General features: G+C 36.7%; 1 protein-coding gene across 3 annotated transcripts in view; it reads right to left on the reverse strand.

Moving 5' to 3' along the window:
• LOC109102647 (teneurin-1-like) overlaps positions 1 to 20209 on the reverse strand; it is a 138227-nt gene that overhangs the window by 27917 nt on the left and 90101 nt on the right. For 2 of the 3 annotated variants that reach the window (XM_042723702.1, XM_042723703.1), the window contains exons 11-22: positions 18524 to 18724; positions 15980 to 16165; positions 14791 to 14820; positions 14509 to 14655; positions 13124 to 13340; positions 11142 to 11261; positions 10100 to 10361; positions 8928 to 9195; positions 6842 to 6985; positions 5703 to 5952; positions 5210 to 5230; positions 2620 to 2852 (exon numbers count right to left, since the gene is read on the reverse strand). In XM_042723702.1, the coding sequence (XP_042579636.1) occupies positions 2620 to 2852; positions 5210 to 5230; positions 5703 to 5952; positions 6842 to 6985; positions 8928 to 9195; positions 10100 to 10361; positions 11142 to 11261; positions 13124 to 13340; positions 14509 to 14655; positions 14791 to 14820; positions 15980 to 16165; positions 18524 to 18724 (2079 nt within the window). The remainder of the gene's footprint in view (positions 1 to 2619; positions 2853 to 5209; positions 5231 to 5702; positions 5953 to 6841; positions 6986 to 8927; positions 9196 to 10099; positions 10362 to 11141; positions 11262 to 13123; positions 13341 to 14508; positions 14656 to 14790; positions 14821 to 15979; positions 16166 to 18523; positions 18725 to 20209) is intronic. The other variant, XM_042723704.1, reaches the window with a different exon arrangement.

The following is a 20209-nucleotide window of genomic DNA, read 5'->3' on the forward strand; positions in this document are numbered from 1 at the left end:
GAACACTATGAAGTCAGTTTCAAAACTCTTGTTTAATTTTATTTTATTTTTTTTACATATTAGAGTCAAATGTTTTTACAGAGGGAATTCTGGGTATCTCTTTTTGTCACTCCATTTTTCAGAAAATACTCTGAACAGCTAGAAAACAATATATTTTTCACAATTTTGGGGGGAATAAAATGTTGTATATAATCAAGAAAATTATATATGAACAAATCCCTCTGTAAAAACCTTCAGAATATAGACAGGAATAAATATGTAAAGTTTGGTGTGTGTAAGTGCCACTGAAGTGGAGATATATGGCTCAGAGTTGGAGAAAAAACTCATTTTGAGAAAACGGCCTTTAAAAATATGTATTGTAATTGAAATCTATTGACATAAATAGATAAAGTGCTATAAAAGAAACACTTAACAGTGTCTTTTGGATGTTTTCTTTCCATGAGTCTGAAAAAACACTTTATGAAAAGCCAAAAAGCCCAAAATCTTAATATTGACAGGTGCATGAAAAAACACTGTTTTTGCCTGCAGTGTCTCCCCTTAAGGACATTTCCTTTTATTATTAATGTTAAAAACAGTTGTGCTGCTTAATGTTTTTTTTTTTTTTGGACAAACAATGATAAATTTTGTCATTCTTTGAAAAAAAAAAAGTTTCTTAATATTAAGCCTAAAATGTGTTTTAATGTGACTACTGATAAGGATTGTGTGATCCTTGAATAATAATAATATCAGTCTTTAAATGCAAGATAGTTAAAGTGTAACTGATGTATACTTGCAGTAGTTCCACTTTAGAACAATCAAATAAACTTCTGTATATCTTTAGTAGGACTTGAGCACTACTTCAGCACAATGAAAGTGCATTAAGCACAACATTTGTTGTTCCAATTTAGCAGACTTTAAGTATACCAGTTTAACATGCTAAAAGTACATTTGCAGGGTATTTTTTATTAAGTACATAAATATGTAAATGTATTAGTTGTATATTTAGTATGAAATAAATGTATTGCAAATACATTTAAGTATATATATATTTTTTTCACTATGGAATTCACACCTTGAACAACTTGCTTTTGTTTTTCTTTAAAGAATAGGGATTCCCACTGTCTTGGAAAACCTGAGTACAAGAGGTAGCCTAATTTTAAAAGATTGATTTGTAGACCTGAAAAAAGTCATGTCAAATAATAAAATCTTATAACTCTTATAATCTTATACCTTATATCTTGGACTAATTATGAGTAAACTTTGAGTATCAAAAGCTAATAATAATAATAAAGAAAATCTTATCCTTAATTCCTCATCCAATAAATCATGAAAAACTGGAAAGGTCTTGGGGCCTTAAGAGTAAATCCCGGACCTCAACTTGGTCACTGAGCAACAAATACTTTGGGTGGTAAAATCATTTTTTTACAGTCCAAAAAATGCTCAAAAATCATTATGTACAGATGCTGAAAGTGTCAGTCCTGCCAGTATATTTCCTGTAATGTTCCATTAAATCTCTTTTTCAAAACAAACAGGGTATTTTCAAAGATCTCGATTTTGATTTTATTTCGGCTTGCTTACTGGCTCTGTGCATGAAGCTCTGGGCCTACGGTAGATGAAGCTAGCCAAAGACTATCAGCTTTTACCGCACTAAGGAGATCATAGTCACGGAAGATGCTGCCGTGGTGCAGAGATCAATACTGCATCACTCTGAGTTTCTATGTGTATAAAGAGATATTGATTATAAAAACATTCTGTATATTGAGATTAATTGAATCAACAGCAAGCCAAAGTCAAGCCACACACCAGTGTACAGAACTGTCAAACTCATATGCAAGTGACACATTTCAGCATTACCAGTCAGTTTAGCAGAATTAAACAGAAAAAAATCACCATGCAGAGATGTTAATGCTTTGGTTGCAGTCTATTTGTGTGGACCCCCTCATGGCCCGAGAACATAGAAGGTCGGATTGCAGTTATTGAAGCCCTCAGCATTTCGGTCAGAGCCTGTTATAGATAATAGACTTCAGTAAAACACTTTAACAAAGGGAGAACTGGGTATTCCACCCCAACGCGAACAACGGAAGGCTTTTATCCATCAGGTTGCCAGAAAAAAAAACGCATATGGATCGTTGAAGTGAGTGTAAAAAGGCTTAAATCAGTTTTAAATGTGATTTACAGTTTGATCTCAAACACAGCCCTTTGCAGAACAGTCCGAAATCAAAGCGTGCGAACACACGCATACATAACATTCCTGCTCTGGGATGCTTTATGAATTCTATCCTCAGGGGTTTACAAGTAAGTGGAGGCTTTTAACTGCGACAGTTGAGTGAGTGAGTTTCTGTGTGAGAGAGAGAGTGCACAATGAGGCTTGAAGGATAAGAGAACATGCGTGCCCGTTAGCCACGCCCCCGTCTGTCCGTCAGTCTGGCTGACGGGTTTAAAGAGACAGTGGCAGTGATGGATAGGCGGGACTAATAGCCGCTCCGCCTGATTTAGCAAAGAAGGAAGGCATCTTTCATTTATCTTACTTTTTCTACTTTCCCCATTTCTCTGGCTGAAACATGCTGCTATTTTTCAATAACCATTCCACCTCGCTCACTCGCTCTTTCTCTTTGACCTGTGTGTGCACTGGATTCTCACCCCTGGGGTTACTGAGCGCCGCTTCAGTGGCCTTGCCTCCATCGCCGCACTGGTTCGGGTGGAAGGGTGTGCACTGCTCCCCGCTGCCAGCCACCACCTCCATGTTCCTGCTGAGATCTTTGGGTTCAGTCAGAGTCTTCAGGCAGTACAGCTTCCCGCTGCTGGTATCCGACAGGTAGAGCAACTCACGCACAGGATCCACAGACAAGTAGTACTTATGAGCTGGGCTGGAGCTGGAGAAAGAGAATTTTAACAAGCAGGGCTACACACATATCTGCAACATTCTTCTGCTTAAACTATTTCATAAAGTCGGAATCTGTGCCGAAAAACAACCGTACGCAGACTAGCGCACACACGAGGTTAGAGTAAAAAAAAAACCTCCAGGTCTCAGCGCCATGCAGAAATTTCATTCATTTTGAACTCAAGCCCCGATCAAAACTCCCAGCCCCTCCAGTGCGTCAGACCCCTGCCAGTCTATAATCTTCCTTTCCTTTCCTTCCATCCGCATCTGCCCTAAGAGAAAATCTACCTGCTGCCTCTTTCTCAACTGTTCCTTAAGCAGAATGAAAAAAAAAAAAGGATTTCCTAAAAGGGCAAAACATTGTCCTGCACAAAAACTGATGAGCTTTTTTTTTGTCTTTTGACAGCAGAAACATGTTTTTGAGGTTGTGCTGTCTTTGTCCAAGCGAAACACGTCCTCTGGCACATCACCTGTGGCATCTGAGTTTGGCGCTTTAAGATTACGAGGCGTTCTGCTGCTCTGACATTTGAGGGAAGTTGATTCACTCTTTTGGGTTTGAGGATTAGAATTGTGTAGGGGCTGTGAGGTCATGTTGCTCAACCGCCAGCAACACCTGAGCACTTACTTTTCGTTCAATAAAAATGTCTCACAAATGTAAACAGTTCGCAAAAATAGTTCACAAAGCCATTAGACAAATTCAAATCAATACTGAAATGGTAAAAAAAACATTACTATTTCTCTCAAAGCTGTTTTTGTTATAATAAGGGGGAACAGTTTCTGTATAGCTTAACTGCTAACAACACCAAGGTCATGGGTTCAGTTTCTAAAAACACATGGACTGACAAAGTGTGCACTGATGTTAGTTGCTTTCGATAAGGGTCTCACAAATGTAAGTAGTTACTCCACACAGCCATTAAGCAAATTTACATCAAAAACATTAATATTTCTTTCAAAGCTGTTTTCGTTATAATAAACAGGAATAGTTTCTGTAGTTCAAAGGTCATGGTTCAATTCCCTGGGAAAGCACAGACTTTTAATGCAAAATGTTGCATGAATCTAAATAGTTACTTTACAAACCCATTAACCAAATTCACAACCATATTGAAATGGTAAAAGAGATTCACGTTTCTCTCGAAGCTGTTTTCGATATAAAGGAATAAAGGGCAAAACCGCCCTGTCTAACTGTCTGTGTTTACTGACAGACTGATGAAATTGCAAATGTTAAAACTATGAGGTTCTTTTGAGTCTTTGCGAGGTCGAATCAGACTTTGGTTTGATCAGAAGCGTTATCTCCCAAAGAAGGCTGAAGGTAGGATTTCCCCCTTGCTGTGGTATGTAATACTGTGCGCAAACACACATGCGCACGCAAAGATAAAGGATTACAGTGCGCTTGTCAGTGTTAGTCTGTGGGGCAGAGGTCTATCCCGCACTCTAACTCCCTCTCTGTGGGGGGCGCCGTTTCTAAATTCACATGAAACGAGGAAGATCCAGACAATAAACGGAAGACTGCGGTGTGACGCTGCCAGCAGTTTGCTGAGAAAAGCTGTTAGTGTTCAATCTATCGACCAGAAAAATGCCTCAGATGGATTCCTCACCACACACTGAAGATTACAGGCAACAGTTGCCACTGCGTGGCTTCATAACACACGCCGACACAAAAACATGTCCGCAAATGCACAAACACACACATATATGGGTTCATGCACATACAAATACAAAAATATAACAATTGCAGACATACACAAATTGAGATGCCATGAATTAGTATGTAAAAATTAAATGATAAAACATGGTCTCTATTAAAATGTGATATGCTCGATAGCAATTAAAAGGTAAACTATAAGTGAATTAAATGGATAAAAATGAAAAGGGGAAAAAACAACAACACATGCATTAAAGGAGAGGACAATCAAAGGAATAAAACTGCTTAAAGGGTTGGAAGAAAAAGGCTGTAGTCATTAAAACTCAGGATTAATGGGATGTATTGACTAAAGTTTTGGGGTTAATAGTATTTTTATCACTACTGTTATTGTGCGTAGGAATATTTATGTTTAGAGCATTAGTTTAGTGTATCAGTATATTATTAAATATACTAATGTTATTTAGAGCTTTTTCATGAGAAAATATCCAGTTTTGAGAATTTGATTCTGCTGACTTACTATAGGGACTGCTGCCTCTAAATCAGTTGTTTTGCATTTGAGACTCGAGTCACTTAACCTCTATAGCTCCTCCAAGGTTGATGCATGGATGAATGGAGATTCAAAATAAAAATAATGAATTCAAGCACAGGTGCAGTGTACAAACGACAGAAAGACTAAATGGTGAGATCGGTTCTGAAAAGAAACATACCTGTGTCTAATATCACGATTTCTGGATGCGTAACATGGAAAAAAATGGAAGTCAACAATTAAAAACAGATATTCCTCAGATGATTTTAAAAATTACGACACGTTTTATAAGCTACAAAGAGTGGATACCAAATACATTTTACCAAGTGCAATTTTTACTTGATCTAATAATTAAATAGTTTTTATTTTTAATAAAACTTTAATTTAGATGTCACAATATTTCAATATTTGTTTCAATATTTCAGGAGGGTATATGATTCAAACTTTTTAAAAAGAATTAAAAACTACTTGAACAAAAACTTACAATTAAACAACTAATAGAAATAAAGAAAAACATAAAATCACTATTCCTAGATAACAAATAAAAACTATTAGTTTAAAATAATAGAAATTACATACGGCAGTTACGTATACAGTAAAATGAAAAAAACAATCAAACAAAAAACAACACTGTTCAGAAATGACTGATAATTTGCTGATGGAAGATGGCAGACCTGAGCTCCAGGATGCTGATGGCGAATCCATTGGGCAGAATCCTGCGGATGTAGTTGAAATCACCTACATACACACTTCCATCTGAGCCACAGGCCAGAGCGATGGGAGCAAACAGTTTCTGCTCCACGGCCGGGCCGTTGCAGTTTGGACACGGGATTGCGCGGACCGCCCCTGTCCCCATCACTGTGGAGATGACAAGAGGCTGCTGGGAAATAAAGACATTCTCTCCATTACCTTTATGAAGGATACCTGCAGAAGAGAAAAGAAACAGAATATTAGATTGAAGCCTTTATATAGCAATGATGAAATGTGATGGTGCTATAAGACCCTGTAGAAAATAACTAAAGAAAGGAATGATACAAACTGCCATCGAGGGAGCTCTCAGGAGCCAACAAGATTTATTGACTGGGAGGATGTTAGATTTAAACATGCTCTACTTTGGGACACTGCTATGCTGCTGTCTGAAGGTCATAGTTTAAGCTCATTTTTCCTAGAGCACACGAAGGTCCAAGGGATCAACTTTTCATTTTAAAACTGTGTTGGAAACATTTGACTATTTTGCTCTTATGAATATATTCTTTTAGCTTTTAGGCTCTCAATCATAAAACAGAAATTCATCATAAAACAATTCTTCAAAGACTATATAATGCAAAATGGACATTTGTTTGGCTTGTTACACAAATGATTACTATCCAACTGTGTTGTCATTTACCCTGAGGCCAGTAATCTTGTACTAATAACATCTGATCAAAAGTTCATGTATTTCGTTACAAATCAGACCGCTGTGTTTGTGAAAAGCATGCTTGAGAAGAAATACAAGATGTGAAAAATTAAGGTGATATTTTATATTTGTATCATCTCTTATTAAGCCGTTATGCTTAATAATATTGCGAAAATATTAATTATGTGTATTTAGGATACAAGGAAACATAGCCTGCCATTTTATTCCAAAAATGTTTCAAATGTAATTTTTTAAAATTTCTACCACAAAATTAATGTTGATTTGAGATACGGTGGAAATTATTTTATGACCCTTTTAGGGCAAAAAAATAAATAAAATAAAAATAAAATAAAAAGTTGAAGTAGTTGAAGAAAATACCAATGTACATGAGTGTGTGTGTGTGTGATAATCCCTCACCACTCTCCAGATTGAGGACGTGGTGGTGGTTCAGTGTCCATCCGCCCAGGTTTGATGGCATCAGCTCAAAACCCTGCAGCTGAGCAACTCTCTTCTCCCAGAGCACAACGTCCAGACAGGATTCATACTCGTATCCAACAGAGACTGCCATTAATTCACACACACATACACACACACACACACACCAGTATGAGTGCCAGACTTAGCCCATTAAATATCACCATCATCATCAAAATCCGAAAGAGACAAACCATCACCATCATCAGAATAAACAAATTTACCTACTCGCGCACAATTTCATTGGCGATTCTTCATTTTTAAGTGAACCTGCATAATTTTAATGCATAAATTACCCAGTGTAACCAATAATTATGGTCATTTTACAAAATTAATTAGACTGATTAATTAGACTAGACGGAATAACATCTCCAAATACCTTACTCTACATAAATGTGTCGCGTCACAGGAAAATGTTTAAAGAGCTGAATCCAGTTAAAGTGAGCAGCAGGTTGCTACAGTGTATGTGGAGAAATGATGTTTGCTTCAGTTACAGTTGTGTTGCCATGGTGTTACGGTGAACTTAATTAGACAGGTGCTTCAAAATAGCAACGCTTGAGCTGTAGCCAACATAAACAGAGTAAGGAGGATGAATAATAATTATTAACCAATAATTATATTTGCCTATTTACAGGGCAGAGATTCTGAGTCATGAGGATTTTCATTTATTGTCTTTCTACCTTTTAATAATATGTTACTGTCAAAACGTTACAATGTTACACTGTAGATATGTTAGCATCCTGTAATTTGTGGATAAATAATTTCTATTTGTGAAAAAAACAAAACAAACAGCTGTTCACACATTTCACACATTTGTTTATTGTGACTATGAACTGTTTTTGCTTAATTCTTTCTAATTATCACTTGAACACAGGAGTTAATTTCTTCCATAATAGTCAGTAATTACTCATTTTTAGCCATTATTCAGTAGGTGCGCAAGTGTGCCGTAAAACAGAATGCTTTTCAGTGAGAAAAAGATGATGGATTCAGGCTCTCTGCAGTGTCTGATTGCTGTCATTGTGATGGATCTCGGAATAATGGAGAGGGAGATCGCAAGAAAGAGGAGCTGCGATCATACAACAGAAGGATACCGTTGTCAGTCCTGTTTGGAGTACTAAATATGGTTGTTCATAAAAGACAGTGACAACCGCATTCAAGTTAGTTCCTTACATTTTCCAGGGGTCACCACTAAATTTTAAGAGCGAGTTCGATCGACTTGTGCTGTTTGAATGGAACTACACTTGACAAACAGTTGTCAGTCACATCATTGATATACCCAGGACATAAGTGTGAGCTTTGTAGGTTATTTTCTTGCTGTCAATCATTAATATTAGCTAGCTGTCAATCTCAGCTTATGAAAAATGACAGAAAGAGGGGTATTGTGAGATAGAATAAAGTTGTCAGTCCTTTTTGGAGTCCTAAACACAGTCGTTCAAACAGTTCAATTATGAAAGACCACTAATACAGTACCTTCAGTTGCTGTTGCTCTACTTAATCTTCACCCAACTTTATCTTGACATTTTATTTAACGTGTAATGGTTATAATACTATTTAAAAGTTTAGGGTCGGTAGGAGTCTTATGCACATCAAGGATGCATTTATTTGATCAAAAATACAATAAAAACAGTATGACTGTGAAATACTATTACAATTTAAAATTTTCTATTTAATACATTGTAAAATGTAATTAATTCTTGTGATGAATTTTCAGCATCATTCAGTGTCACATGATCCTTCAGAAATCATTCTAATATACTGATTTGGTGTTTAAGAAAGATTTGTTGTAAACAGTTGTGCTGCTCAATTTTTTTTTTTTGTAAAATGTGATGCGTTTTTCAGGATTCTTTGATGAATAGAAAGTTCAAAGGAACAGCATTTATTTTAAAAAACAGATCAAATTGATGCATCCTTGCTCTATTAAAGTGTTCAGTTAAAAACTGACCTTTTGAATTATAGTGTAAAAACTGAATAAGGGCTTATCTTAAAAAAACAAAAGTTTGCTTTCCCACACTCGCACAGAGACCCTCACCGTGTGCCTGAACCAGCCCTGTGACCTGCTGGCCATAGATGTCGGTTTTATTCCAGGAGAAAACATATATGAGGTTCGGAGCTGCAGGAAATGATTTCAGAAGCTGCCGACCCTGGACGGCCACAGACAAATGGACTTTGGCCAAGCCCGGCGGGAGAGAGGAATGGGTCAGAACCACCCTCAGGAGAGAGCGATAGCCTGGAGCTCTGGAAGAGAGGTAGCTTAACTTCAGAATAGTAGCAGGGATAACCACCTCCTCCTGGACTGCCTACAGAGAGAAAGAGACAAGGAAAAAGAACAAGGATGAATTAGGCAGAGGCACAGTTAGAGTGAGAGAAATTAATTGTATTTCTATTTACTGCATGCACTTTCCATAAGGAACAAAACCCAAGCCAATGACTGTAATGCTGCCAAATAAATGTCCCATAAACACAGGTTGCAGTTCTTACAGCCTACAGACACACACACGAGCTTCGTTCCAAAACTGAGTGAGCTGTCTCGCTGTCTACTGCCCAATGAAATGAATTCTCATGAGGGACTGATTTGAAACGCTCTACATAAGCAGAAGGACTGCGTGAGAATGACAAAAATCCCTTGATTTCCCTTGATATTGCAATCATGATTATTAATACTACAAGTAAAAATAGTGGTTTTGTGTGGGCAAAATGTTATTTTGTTACTGTGGGCTATGCATCTAAATTTAGCTGAGAACTGTGTTCCTGAATTACTTGCTGTTTTATTCATCAGTCAACTTCAGAGAGACTGTTTTCTTCAAACGTTGAGTAAATTATACACTCAAAGTGAGCAACGCATCAATATTAGATCGTTCTCATTACATTATAATCAAGTGTCAAGTTTCACGCAACTGAGATTTGGACTCTTGAAAATGCTCACTTTATAATTTAAAAAAATGTCAACACTGCAGAAATCTTAATTTTACGCTGTGTTTATGCCTTGTTGATTATAATAGGAACATTCTTCTTTCTCTAACACCGGCTCGCAGTGTATATCAGGTATTACACGTCTAACACTGCAAGCGAGCAGTTTCATGTGTCACATAAATAGAGTTGAAGTATACAAGAGACTTGAGTAACACTGATTCTGGTATAGTCTCATAGCACGTGGCTAAGATATTGCATCCAGTGTTTTCTCAGAGTGAATGCGTCTCGCACCTGTAGTTCAGGTACGACAGTTCCTCTGTCCTCACAGGCGGCGGCGAATCGCGGGAGAGGAGCGGACAGAACAATGGCATGTGGACTGATCAGGTTTTTCAGGTCACAGACAGGTGGTTTGGACTCAGCTCTTTCCATAAAAACACGGTCCAGGACCATGAACTGGTTCCATGGAAGCCAGACAGACCGAATCTGGGACAAAAATGGGGCGCGCTGGAACAACAGAGTCACAGAGATACCGCCCACTGCCAGAAGATCAAAGCTAGAAGGGAAAACAAAAATATGAACCAAATATACAAGACAGTGTGCTATAAATACATATCATTCATATTTAAAATATTGTTGTTGTTCAAATGTGTTAAAAGAAGTAATCAAAAATACAGTCTTATGTGTCACATAATCCTTCAAAAATCTGCTTAGTATTTCTGTGGAACCCTGTTTTTTCAGGAGTCTTGGAAAAATGACTGGAAATAGAACGGCATTTATTTGAAACAGAGATCTTTTGTGACAGTAAATGTCTTTACTGTCACTACTAAGCAATCTAAAGTAGCCTTATTAATTTCTCTAAACAATCTTACTTGAACAAATTTTAAATAGTTGAACTTTTTGGATTTTTAAAATAGAAAAACAAAAAAAATTAAGTCATAAAATTTAAAAGAAATATTAAGAACACTGTTTAAATAACAGAATGTTATTTAAAGAATCATTAGGTTTTGCACAAACTTGTGGAGTTCATGCAGCTTGAGTGCAGCTGTTAGTAAAGCAAAAGTGGACAAACACTTAGAAGGTCATTTTAAATAATCATTTTTTTTCTATTCAACTAGCAGTATTAAACTTTTGCCTCCCACTAAATGTACAGAAAGAATAAAGTATACAGAATACAGGGTTCTATACAACAAGCAGAACATACACAATACACTTCATATATAAATAAAACATATAGGAGAGGTTAATACAATGTCTACGGTGTGTGGGTGCCTGTGTGTCAGTGCATGTTCCATTGCATTTCTTTCTTTACAAAGTATTTAAGAGCGTGTGTCACCTGCCGTCCTGTCGGCTGAGCGTGTATCCATATTCAGGGTTATGCTGAAACGTGACGTTCACACCAACGAGAGGAGTTCCATCAGAGGCCAAAACCTGACCTCGAATTACACACACTCGACTGCACAGAGAAAGAGAGAGAGAGAGTCACTGCAAGAGAAACCAGCGGATCTGTCAGGAGAGATCGAAACTGAGAGAGGAGCACTCTCTTTTCAGTCATCAGAGAAAAATACAATACATGTTTCAATCGATTTTAAACTTCCTCAAACTAGACGATGACTGCAAAAATCATTTTGGGAGATTATTTTTGGTTTGAGTTTCACTGTTCATAGCAGCTAGCTGTTACTGTATCATCATATGAGAGCCTGAGGAACAGTTCACACAAGCTAACCAAATGCTTGAACACATTCATAAGTGTATGGACATATTTTTGGACTCAGCATCAGCATATTAACACTTCATTTTTGGATAATAAGATGCATTATTGCATCTTGTGTAACTTCAGACTGTTTATTTGTTTTAAACACATGTATTTGCCTTAGTATTTGATGCTTTGGACAAAACTATAGTCCAGGGACAGCAACCATTTTGTCATTTTTAATTACTGCACCACTATATATATATATATATATATATATATATATATATGCAGTAGTGGCCAAATTTGTTAGAACACTTGGCATATTTAAGAGGTTTCAGTTGTTTTTGTTGAATTGGTCATTACAATAGCCATAAAACGAACTATTGCCGGAACTACCTGCGAAGGAAGGAATCTGCTGGAACATTGAAAATGACGGACTGGCTCCTCAAAGTCCAGACCTCAACCCCTTGAGCAAATTTGGGGAAAGTTGGAATATAAACTGGACAGATCTAATGAACAATCAAAGGAAAGCCTTTGGCTTGAGTTGCAGAAGGCATGGGATAACATTAGTGTTGAAGTTCTCAGGAAATATATTGACACTATGCCAGAGAGATGTGCTGCTGTAATTGCTGCAAAAGGTGAACATACCAAATATTAAAACTAAAAGTGGATAAAAACCGTACGACTCACTTAATCTGATATTTGTTGTGCTCAGAGCAACCATCTGCATGTTTCATGAACATTATGAAATGAAATCATGTTTTGGAGGCATAAAAGTTCAATAATTTCAGATCTGTCAGGTGTTCTAACAATTTTGGTCACTACTGTATGTGTGTGTGTGTGTGTGTGTATATATATATAATTTTAAATAATTTCAAAACAGTCAAAATTCCTGAAACAATTTTAACAATATTGCCTGTATTAAGAAAAATTAAATGTCATTCAATGTTAGATTTATAACTTTAAAAGAAATGCTAAAAATAATTCATAGAATTGACTATGTCTTTGTTTCTGTGAGGAGGATACAAATTTGATATGCAAAATAAATATCTCAGAAATCAGAATTACCTACATAAATTACCATTATGATTGCACTATCAAAATTATTTTGAATGAGCAGTCTATGATATCTTTCTTCCAAATTACTCCAGGCACTTTGACTTTGTTTTCCCTCCTTTTCCAGCCAAAACACTGGCAACATTGGCATGCAAGGGCATGCTTGGGTTTGTGCGTATCGTTTCAATTTCGCATGTGAATGAGGATGTCAGAATGGATGCGGGCTGGTGGCTTAAATGGCCAGTCAAGGCTGTCAATCGTGACCACAGTCTAAACTAAGATGTCTGTTGCAGTCTGACAAAAAAGACAGTTGATGTCGCATAGTCTGCCTTTACTCCTACCCAAAATTTTAGTGCGATCGCACGACAAAGAAATAATAATTATAAGTGTCACGTTTTTAACAGGAAAATGATGTGCATATAAATTCGATCACAATAATGCCAACAAATCTTTGAGTATCTGGCAAAGGTCACGATCAAGTGCTGTTTTCCCTGTAATAAGATTATGTGTGCATGTGTGTTGGCTCAGCGTGCTTGCGCTAATATTTATAGGTGTGTGTTTATCACCTGCTGTCAAATGGCAGGTCTCCTGGCAGTATGTGTGTGCTGTCCCGTCCAATGAGGAATCGCACACGGTCGAAGAACTGCCGTGAAGGGCGTGTCTCAAAAGGGGCGTGACTTTGCTGGATGATGTCACGTGGGTCAGGCGAGCCTTGGCACAGCGGGGCGCTCACACACACCTGCTGACTACAACAGTCTGGGTCGACACAGTCCATGAGACCATCTGAAACACTCACACACACACACACACACTTTACATGCAGAGACATGTAGCCTTGATGCAGCTTGCCCTTGCTCTGCATGTGTCTGTGTGCGCATGATCTCATTTGTCAGCTCCATTAAAGGGGATCTGTGTTTTTAACCTCCCACAGGAGAAAGTCTCTGAGAGAATAACCCAGAAACCTCTCTCTCACACACACACACTCACACATATGTTTAAACAGTCGCCTTAAAGAGGGCATGCGTATTTTAGACTTCTATTGTTGTAATATAAAGCTAATGCTTATCACTACAGACTCACCTTAATTTTTTTTTTTTTTTTTTGCATTTTTTCTTTTTGCACTTTTACAATTCTGCTACATTTTTTAAAAGTTATTATGATTTATTTATTCATTCATTTTTTTTTTAAACTGAGGGTGTCCACAAAGAGAGGTTTGGCCAAATTTAGCTAACTTATATAGTACTATAATATATTTATGAACTAAAAATATAGCTAACTAAACTCACTCACACAATTTGAGACATAGCCAAAGTATTTTATTATACAACAGGTTTTGTTGTGCATTTTTGCACATATAGTACCATTCAAATGCTTAGGGTTATGATTTTTAACCGTTTTTGAAAGAAGTCTCTTGTGCTCACAAAGGCTGCATTTATATGATCTAAAATGCGGTAAAACAGTAAAATTATGAAATATTATACCAATTTAAAATAGCTATTTTCTATTTTGATATATTTTAAAATACAATTTATTCCTGTGATGGCAAAGCTAAATTTATACTCCATTACGCAGATCATGTCAGATGGTTCCTTTCAGGAATCATTGTACTGTAATACAATGTTGTGTTGAAAATATTGGTCAAAAACATGATGCATTTTTTTAAGGTTCTTTGATAAATATTAAGTTAAACACAAAAGCATTTATCTTAAATGGAAATGTTTATAACATTATAAATGTCTTTACTGTCACGTTTGATCAACTGAATGCATTACTGCTGATTAAAATGATTTATTTCTTTTAAAAAATCGAACTGACCTTACACTTTTGAACAGTAGTGTAGCTAGTCATGCTTTAACAATACCATTGTAAGTATGTGCCTGTTAACCTAAAGCTAATTTCATCCGTGCTATATCTGTCATCCACACAGCTCTTCTTCTATAGGGTTCTTTACCGCTGTCATTATCTTTACTGTCATTGCACTCTGTTTCCATGACGATATTACAGCCCGGCCCGCTCCATCCTGACTGGCACACACAATGCCAACCGCTCTGCTCCAGTGTACAGCGTCCATTACCGTTACACAACCCTGGACACGCATCTAAGGGAAAGAGAGACACATAGAGACTATAATCACAGCGTTCTTTCTTCAGACCTTGAGTAAAATTGTTCATACAAAAGACATCACAAAGTCATCTATTCATTCCTTCATTCACTCTATCACACATACACTTACCTTTATCAAACAGATCCAGGTAATGTGCTGCTGAAAGAGTTACAAAATGAAAGACAGAGAGAACAAAGAGGAGAAATTACATTGGAGACATACTTCAGAGAAGCTCTGTGTGTGCGTGCATATGCATTGCTGTTTTTTTTTTTAAGTGTCCCTGTCGTTTGCTGCCTTAAGCGTATATTTGTCCCCTGAGTTTCACAGACTGTTCTCATCATGAGTGCCACAATTAAAGGAACGTGCTTTAACTCGGAGGAGGAAAAAAGACGGGAAAAAGGAAGAGAGGGAGACGGGCGGAAAGAGAGAAACTGTTTAGTTTATACATCATCTGCGAGGCAAAAACTCGGCTCCATGTTGGTTCAGTGTCAGTTGATTTACATGTTTCATAAAAATTGCACAAAGCTTGTCAAATTACTGCTGAAAAATGGTTGAAAAGGCAAATAATCATCAAGATATGATATTTACAAAGTGTCTAGAGCATGATTTCTAAAAGCTTGCCAGTCTTGCTAATGTGTTAATCAAATGTGACACCCTGTTGTCAAAGGTTTGGCGAAATGTCAAGTAAATATCAAGACTGAAATAAGATGTAACTAAAAAAAAAGGGTGTTAGAGCCTGTTCACACAAAGAATAACACAAAAAAGTATTGTGAGACACAAATAACTTTATACATTAAATCTATTCACAGAGTGGTGCCACTGATTCCACATGCAACCTAACTGCTTAAAATTATTGTATAATTTTACATTTTATACTGTATATATATATATATATATATATATAGTAGTTTGGTGTTGGACAATTGAAAATTAGAAATTCTCTAATGTACACCAAGTTTGCAGCATTTATTTCTTAAAAAAATGCAGTTAAAACAGTAATATTGTAAACTACTATTACAATTTCAAATTTTTAATTTTAATATATTTTAAAATGTCACTTATTCCTGTGATGGCAAAGCTGAATTTTCAGTGTCACATGATCATTCATAAATTCTAATTTTCGATTTTGGTGCTCAAGAGGCATTTCTTCATCTATTATCATAAAAGTACACCATTTATTTCTGTAGCATTATAAATGTCTCTATTATTATTATTTCTTTCAAAAGAAAAAAAAAATCATACTAACTTCAAACTTTTGAATTGTATAATAGTATATATCATATAATAGTATAATACAATTAGTGTCATTCTGACATACCAATAGTGCAGTGCTCTCCCTCCCAACCGGGCTGACAGACACACTGTCCATCTCTGCACTCTCCATGCTCTTCACAGATTGGATGGCACGCCTGTTTGTCACAGGTGGTCCCCTCCCACCCCTCCTCACACTGGCAACGTCCAGCAACACACACACTATGGACGCTGCATGGAACGGGGCAAACTTCTGAAATAAATGACAGAAAGCGACAGAGAGAAAAAGACATTTGTTACTATTCATCACAATCGACACAATAAAATCTTTGTAAGTTTTTGTTTACGCTGCTGCTTCTTTTTCATCTCGGATTTTATACTGACATCTGTTGAATGCACGAAGTACTGCATGTTCACTAACTCACGCATGCTGCTTCACATCAGATTTTTCTTTTTGTCTGTTTTCCTTCATTTCGTGCTAAACATACAGTATATGGGCATTCTTGAAATCAATCCAGTGATTTTCTGTGTGTTGTTGGTGGATCATGCTGGTTCACAGCTGGCTGCTGCACTGCACCATGACTGCCGAGAGCACACTTCCTGCTGTGGTTATATCTTGAACGGAGGAATTTAGTGGTGTGGTCATGTGTTCACACTCTAGACTTGACTTCCCAGCATTTTTGCCTCGATCTGTAGCATGGATGCTGCCGGTCGTCACGGTTTGTTACATCGCTCCAGTAGGGACTGCTCATTTTGAGGTTTTCACTCATTCTGTTTGGACTGTCTGGGACATTGCAAATAATCTGAGCACACTGGCTTAATGTACTATATATATATACACTATATAAACAGTATACTATATTTTGACTGAGTGCATGCACTTTTAATTTTGAGAAACGAGCATAAAGAGAGCAGAAATTCACACACATCCTCTCCTCTCCATCTACAGCCTGCTTTTTCTGCTTTCAGCCTAAACTGTTATAATGTTACTGTGGTTCTGAATTCAAGTTTAGCACGGTTTCATGACAAAAACAATTTCCCTGAAGTAAGATATCTCTGCTCTCTGGCCCTCAGACAGAACAGCTTTGTCTTCACGCGTACTTACAGGATTCGTGACGGGTCAAACTGAGATGACAGTTTTTCATATCTTAAAAGTCACTTAAAATCAGCTGCCACATTTCTCCTCTGTAACTGCAGCACTGAGCGTTGAGTTTGGACAGCCTCTCCTCTGTCTTTCTCACTCCTATCGCCCTCCACGTCTCGTACTGTTCAAAACAAATTATCCTTGCTGTTCCATAACGCACATCGGACGAGAGCTCTTCCTCTCAATCACACATGAGATATAAATGTCTTGAAATGACAGGGAGGGCATTAAACCGGAATGTTTATTAATACACACATTATCAATTTAACTGCTTGGACAGTTTCAAGCTGTAATATTCATGAATTTTGATAATCTGATATTTAATAAATGCTTCCATATTCTAGCCAGTGGCCAAAGGCAATGAGTTACAAAATCCTGCCGATCTTCCAGAAGAGCCATCTCTTTGCAATAAAAAAGTGTTCTTATTTTAATATCATCATTGTTAACCAGGAAATGATGAAACTGGTGTCATGTTCCATGAACAGGCTACAAAATAAGGCCTGAATCTATCACAACAGGAAGTACCATTTTCAACAAATGGCACAGTGAAAGGAACGGTTTAACATTCAGAATATATATCGATCGTCAACCTCAGGAGAGGTCAGACTAAATATTACAAACGTTGTTTTATTTTCTGTTCATTTTATATGAGTACTACAATTTTTGCAACCTTGTAACAAAAATTTGGAACATGTTTAATACAGTTTGTTAAATTTTATAGCACTAAACATTAAATAAACACCCAAGGTTGCAGATTTACCTGAAATAATGTTATCACTCAGTTGAGGTTAGCTAGTCTAGGACAAAAAGTTTGCTTGTACTGTAGTTATTATTAAACTTGTGTGTCCCATGGAAATATTTTTTAATACATTTTTTTTTTACAATAACTTTTGTAACAGGGTTAAATGGTTGTGCTTGAGATTGAGAGATTGTTTAGTTGTCCTCCTGCCCCACTCTAGAAAGGGATGGAAACACATTAAAAATAATAATAAAAAAAGGAATTTGGGCCTCTAAAGCTTTTAAAATAGTAATGAGATACCATAGTGCACTGCATTTGTGGAAAGTGCCCGGTATATATCACGTATTTAACGGCAAACCTCTTCCTCCATCTGTAAAACAGGAAATTCCACAGTCCAGCAGGTTTCATTTACGAGATGCACAATCAATCAGACAATAAGAACGAATCCGTTTTCTCCCTATTAAAGAAAGTACATTCCCCTTTTGCAATGTATATCATATTACAATTAAGAGCCGATCCATACTCCTGCACACAGGGCCCTGCTTTACTCTGTCAGACAGGAACGGAACCAGATTTGGAGTTTTGGGGTCAATGGTAACTGAATCAAACTAAAATCAGAAACTTCTGAGTGAGAGACGCATGACCAAATGATGAAAAAGCACTTTCAAGACTATAATTACAAATGATAAGATGAAAGGAACAAGCTGTGTGTTTTGACTGATACTCACCCACGGAGCAGTCGTCACCGCTCCATCCCTGTTCACACACACACCCCCCTGTCTGGGCTTGGTACGTTCCATGACCTGAACATTGTTCTTTACAGGCAGGAAGTGCCGTCTCACAGGTCTCACCTCCCCAGCCTGCCGAACACACACACTCACCGCGCACACACACACCGCGACCTGAGCACAAGGGGTCCACGCAATCCACTGTAGACACACACACGCACACACACACAGAAATAACAGGTTTGTCCATGAGCATTTAATTACAGGTGCATGTAGAGGTGCATATAAAGCCATATGCAGACAGAACTAGTTTTCCCTGAGGAAGTTCAGAAAATTGGGGCTTCACCGACGTACTTCATGATTTAAATCCCGTTCGAATCGAGTTTTTCTTCAAACTAACTCGGGTAGAAATTGCGGTGCAAATTACCTCTGAGACATCTAATCCCATCCGGATCGGAAAGCGTGTGATTGCAGTATATTATTATTTCACAACGCATCTTCTCATATATTCTGACCTACGTCAAACACCGCAATTACATCTGAATTTCTTGTGCCGTCTAGTGCATCTGCATTATGGATTTGGACCAGTTTTCACTTGATCTGGGTAGAGTAACACTTGAGTTTAGCATAATGGTTGTACTGGTAAGCGAAATATTCATTGAATAAAACAAATAATTTAAATACTACTACAGTGTGTGTATTTTGTTGAAGATTACATTTAGCATTGTTATAAAATGATTACTGTTTTGTAACTGAGCACAAAATGACGACCAAGATACACAAAAGAGGCACAATTAAATATGCAATATCAGTTGACATATACCCTATATATATAATGATAAAATACATTCTACATATATAAAATATGCATGCAACTTATACTTGTTATTTATTATCGGTGCCCAATTATTAATGAGTGTTCTTATTGCTATCAATGTTTAAACAGTTTTTGCTGCTAAATACTTTTGTAGAAACAGTAATACAATTTATTTCTAAATACAAAGATTTTGTAACATTATATATATCTTTGCTGTCTCTTTTGATCAATTTAATGCATTGCTGTTTACCACACACATTTGAAAGGCAATGTTGCATTATGATTTCCACAAGAATATTAATAAACTGCAAAAAAAATATTAATAATAATAAGGATAATAATTAATGTTTTTTTTGAGCATCAGATCAGCATATTAATATGATTCCTGAAGGACCATGTGACACTGAAGACCCAAGTAATGGCTTCTGAAAATTCAGCTGTGCAATTACAGGAATACAATTTACTATGAATTAATGTACACAATTTACTAATTTGTTCCCTGAAGTAAATTATGGCCACATTGTACTAATTCACTCTCTTGTTTTGATTTACTAAATCAAGGAAATTAACTAGTAAATCATGGCCACGATATAATTTTTTTTTTTTTCCCACATTGACGGCGCTCTGTACTGTGATACCTATTTATTGTACATCCCTCATAACAATAATTGCCTGTGAAAGTATGAATAAATGTAAACGTATTAAAAGAATCAGGTATTAACTTTATTGTTTTCCTTACTCATACATATTGTATTTAGATTAAATAATCTCTATTTGGTCCATCAATACAAGAAATCATGGGTGTCCTCTGTCAATAATCGTAACTCAAACGTTGTTTAGAAAATGAATTCTGTCTGAATAGTGCTTAA

The sequence above is a fragment of the Cyprinus carpio genome, chromosome B5, assembly GCF_018340385.1.
Source record: "Cyprinus carpio isolate SPL01 chromosome B5, ASM1834038v1, whole genome shotgun sequence".
Classification (NCBI taxonomy): domain Eukaryota; kingdom Metazoa; phylum Chordata; class Actinopteri; order Cypriniformes; family Cyprinidae; genus Cyprinus; species Cyprinus carpio.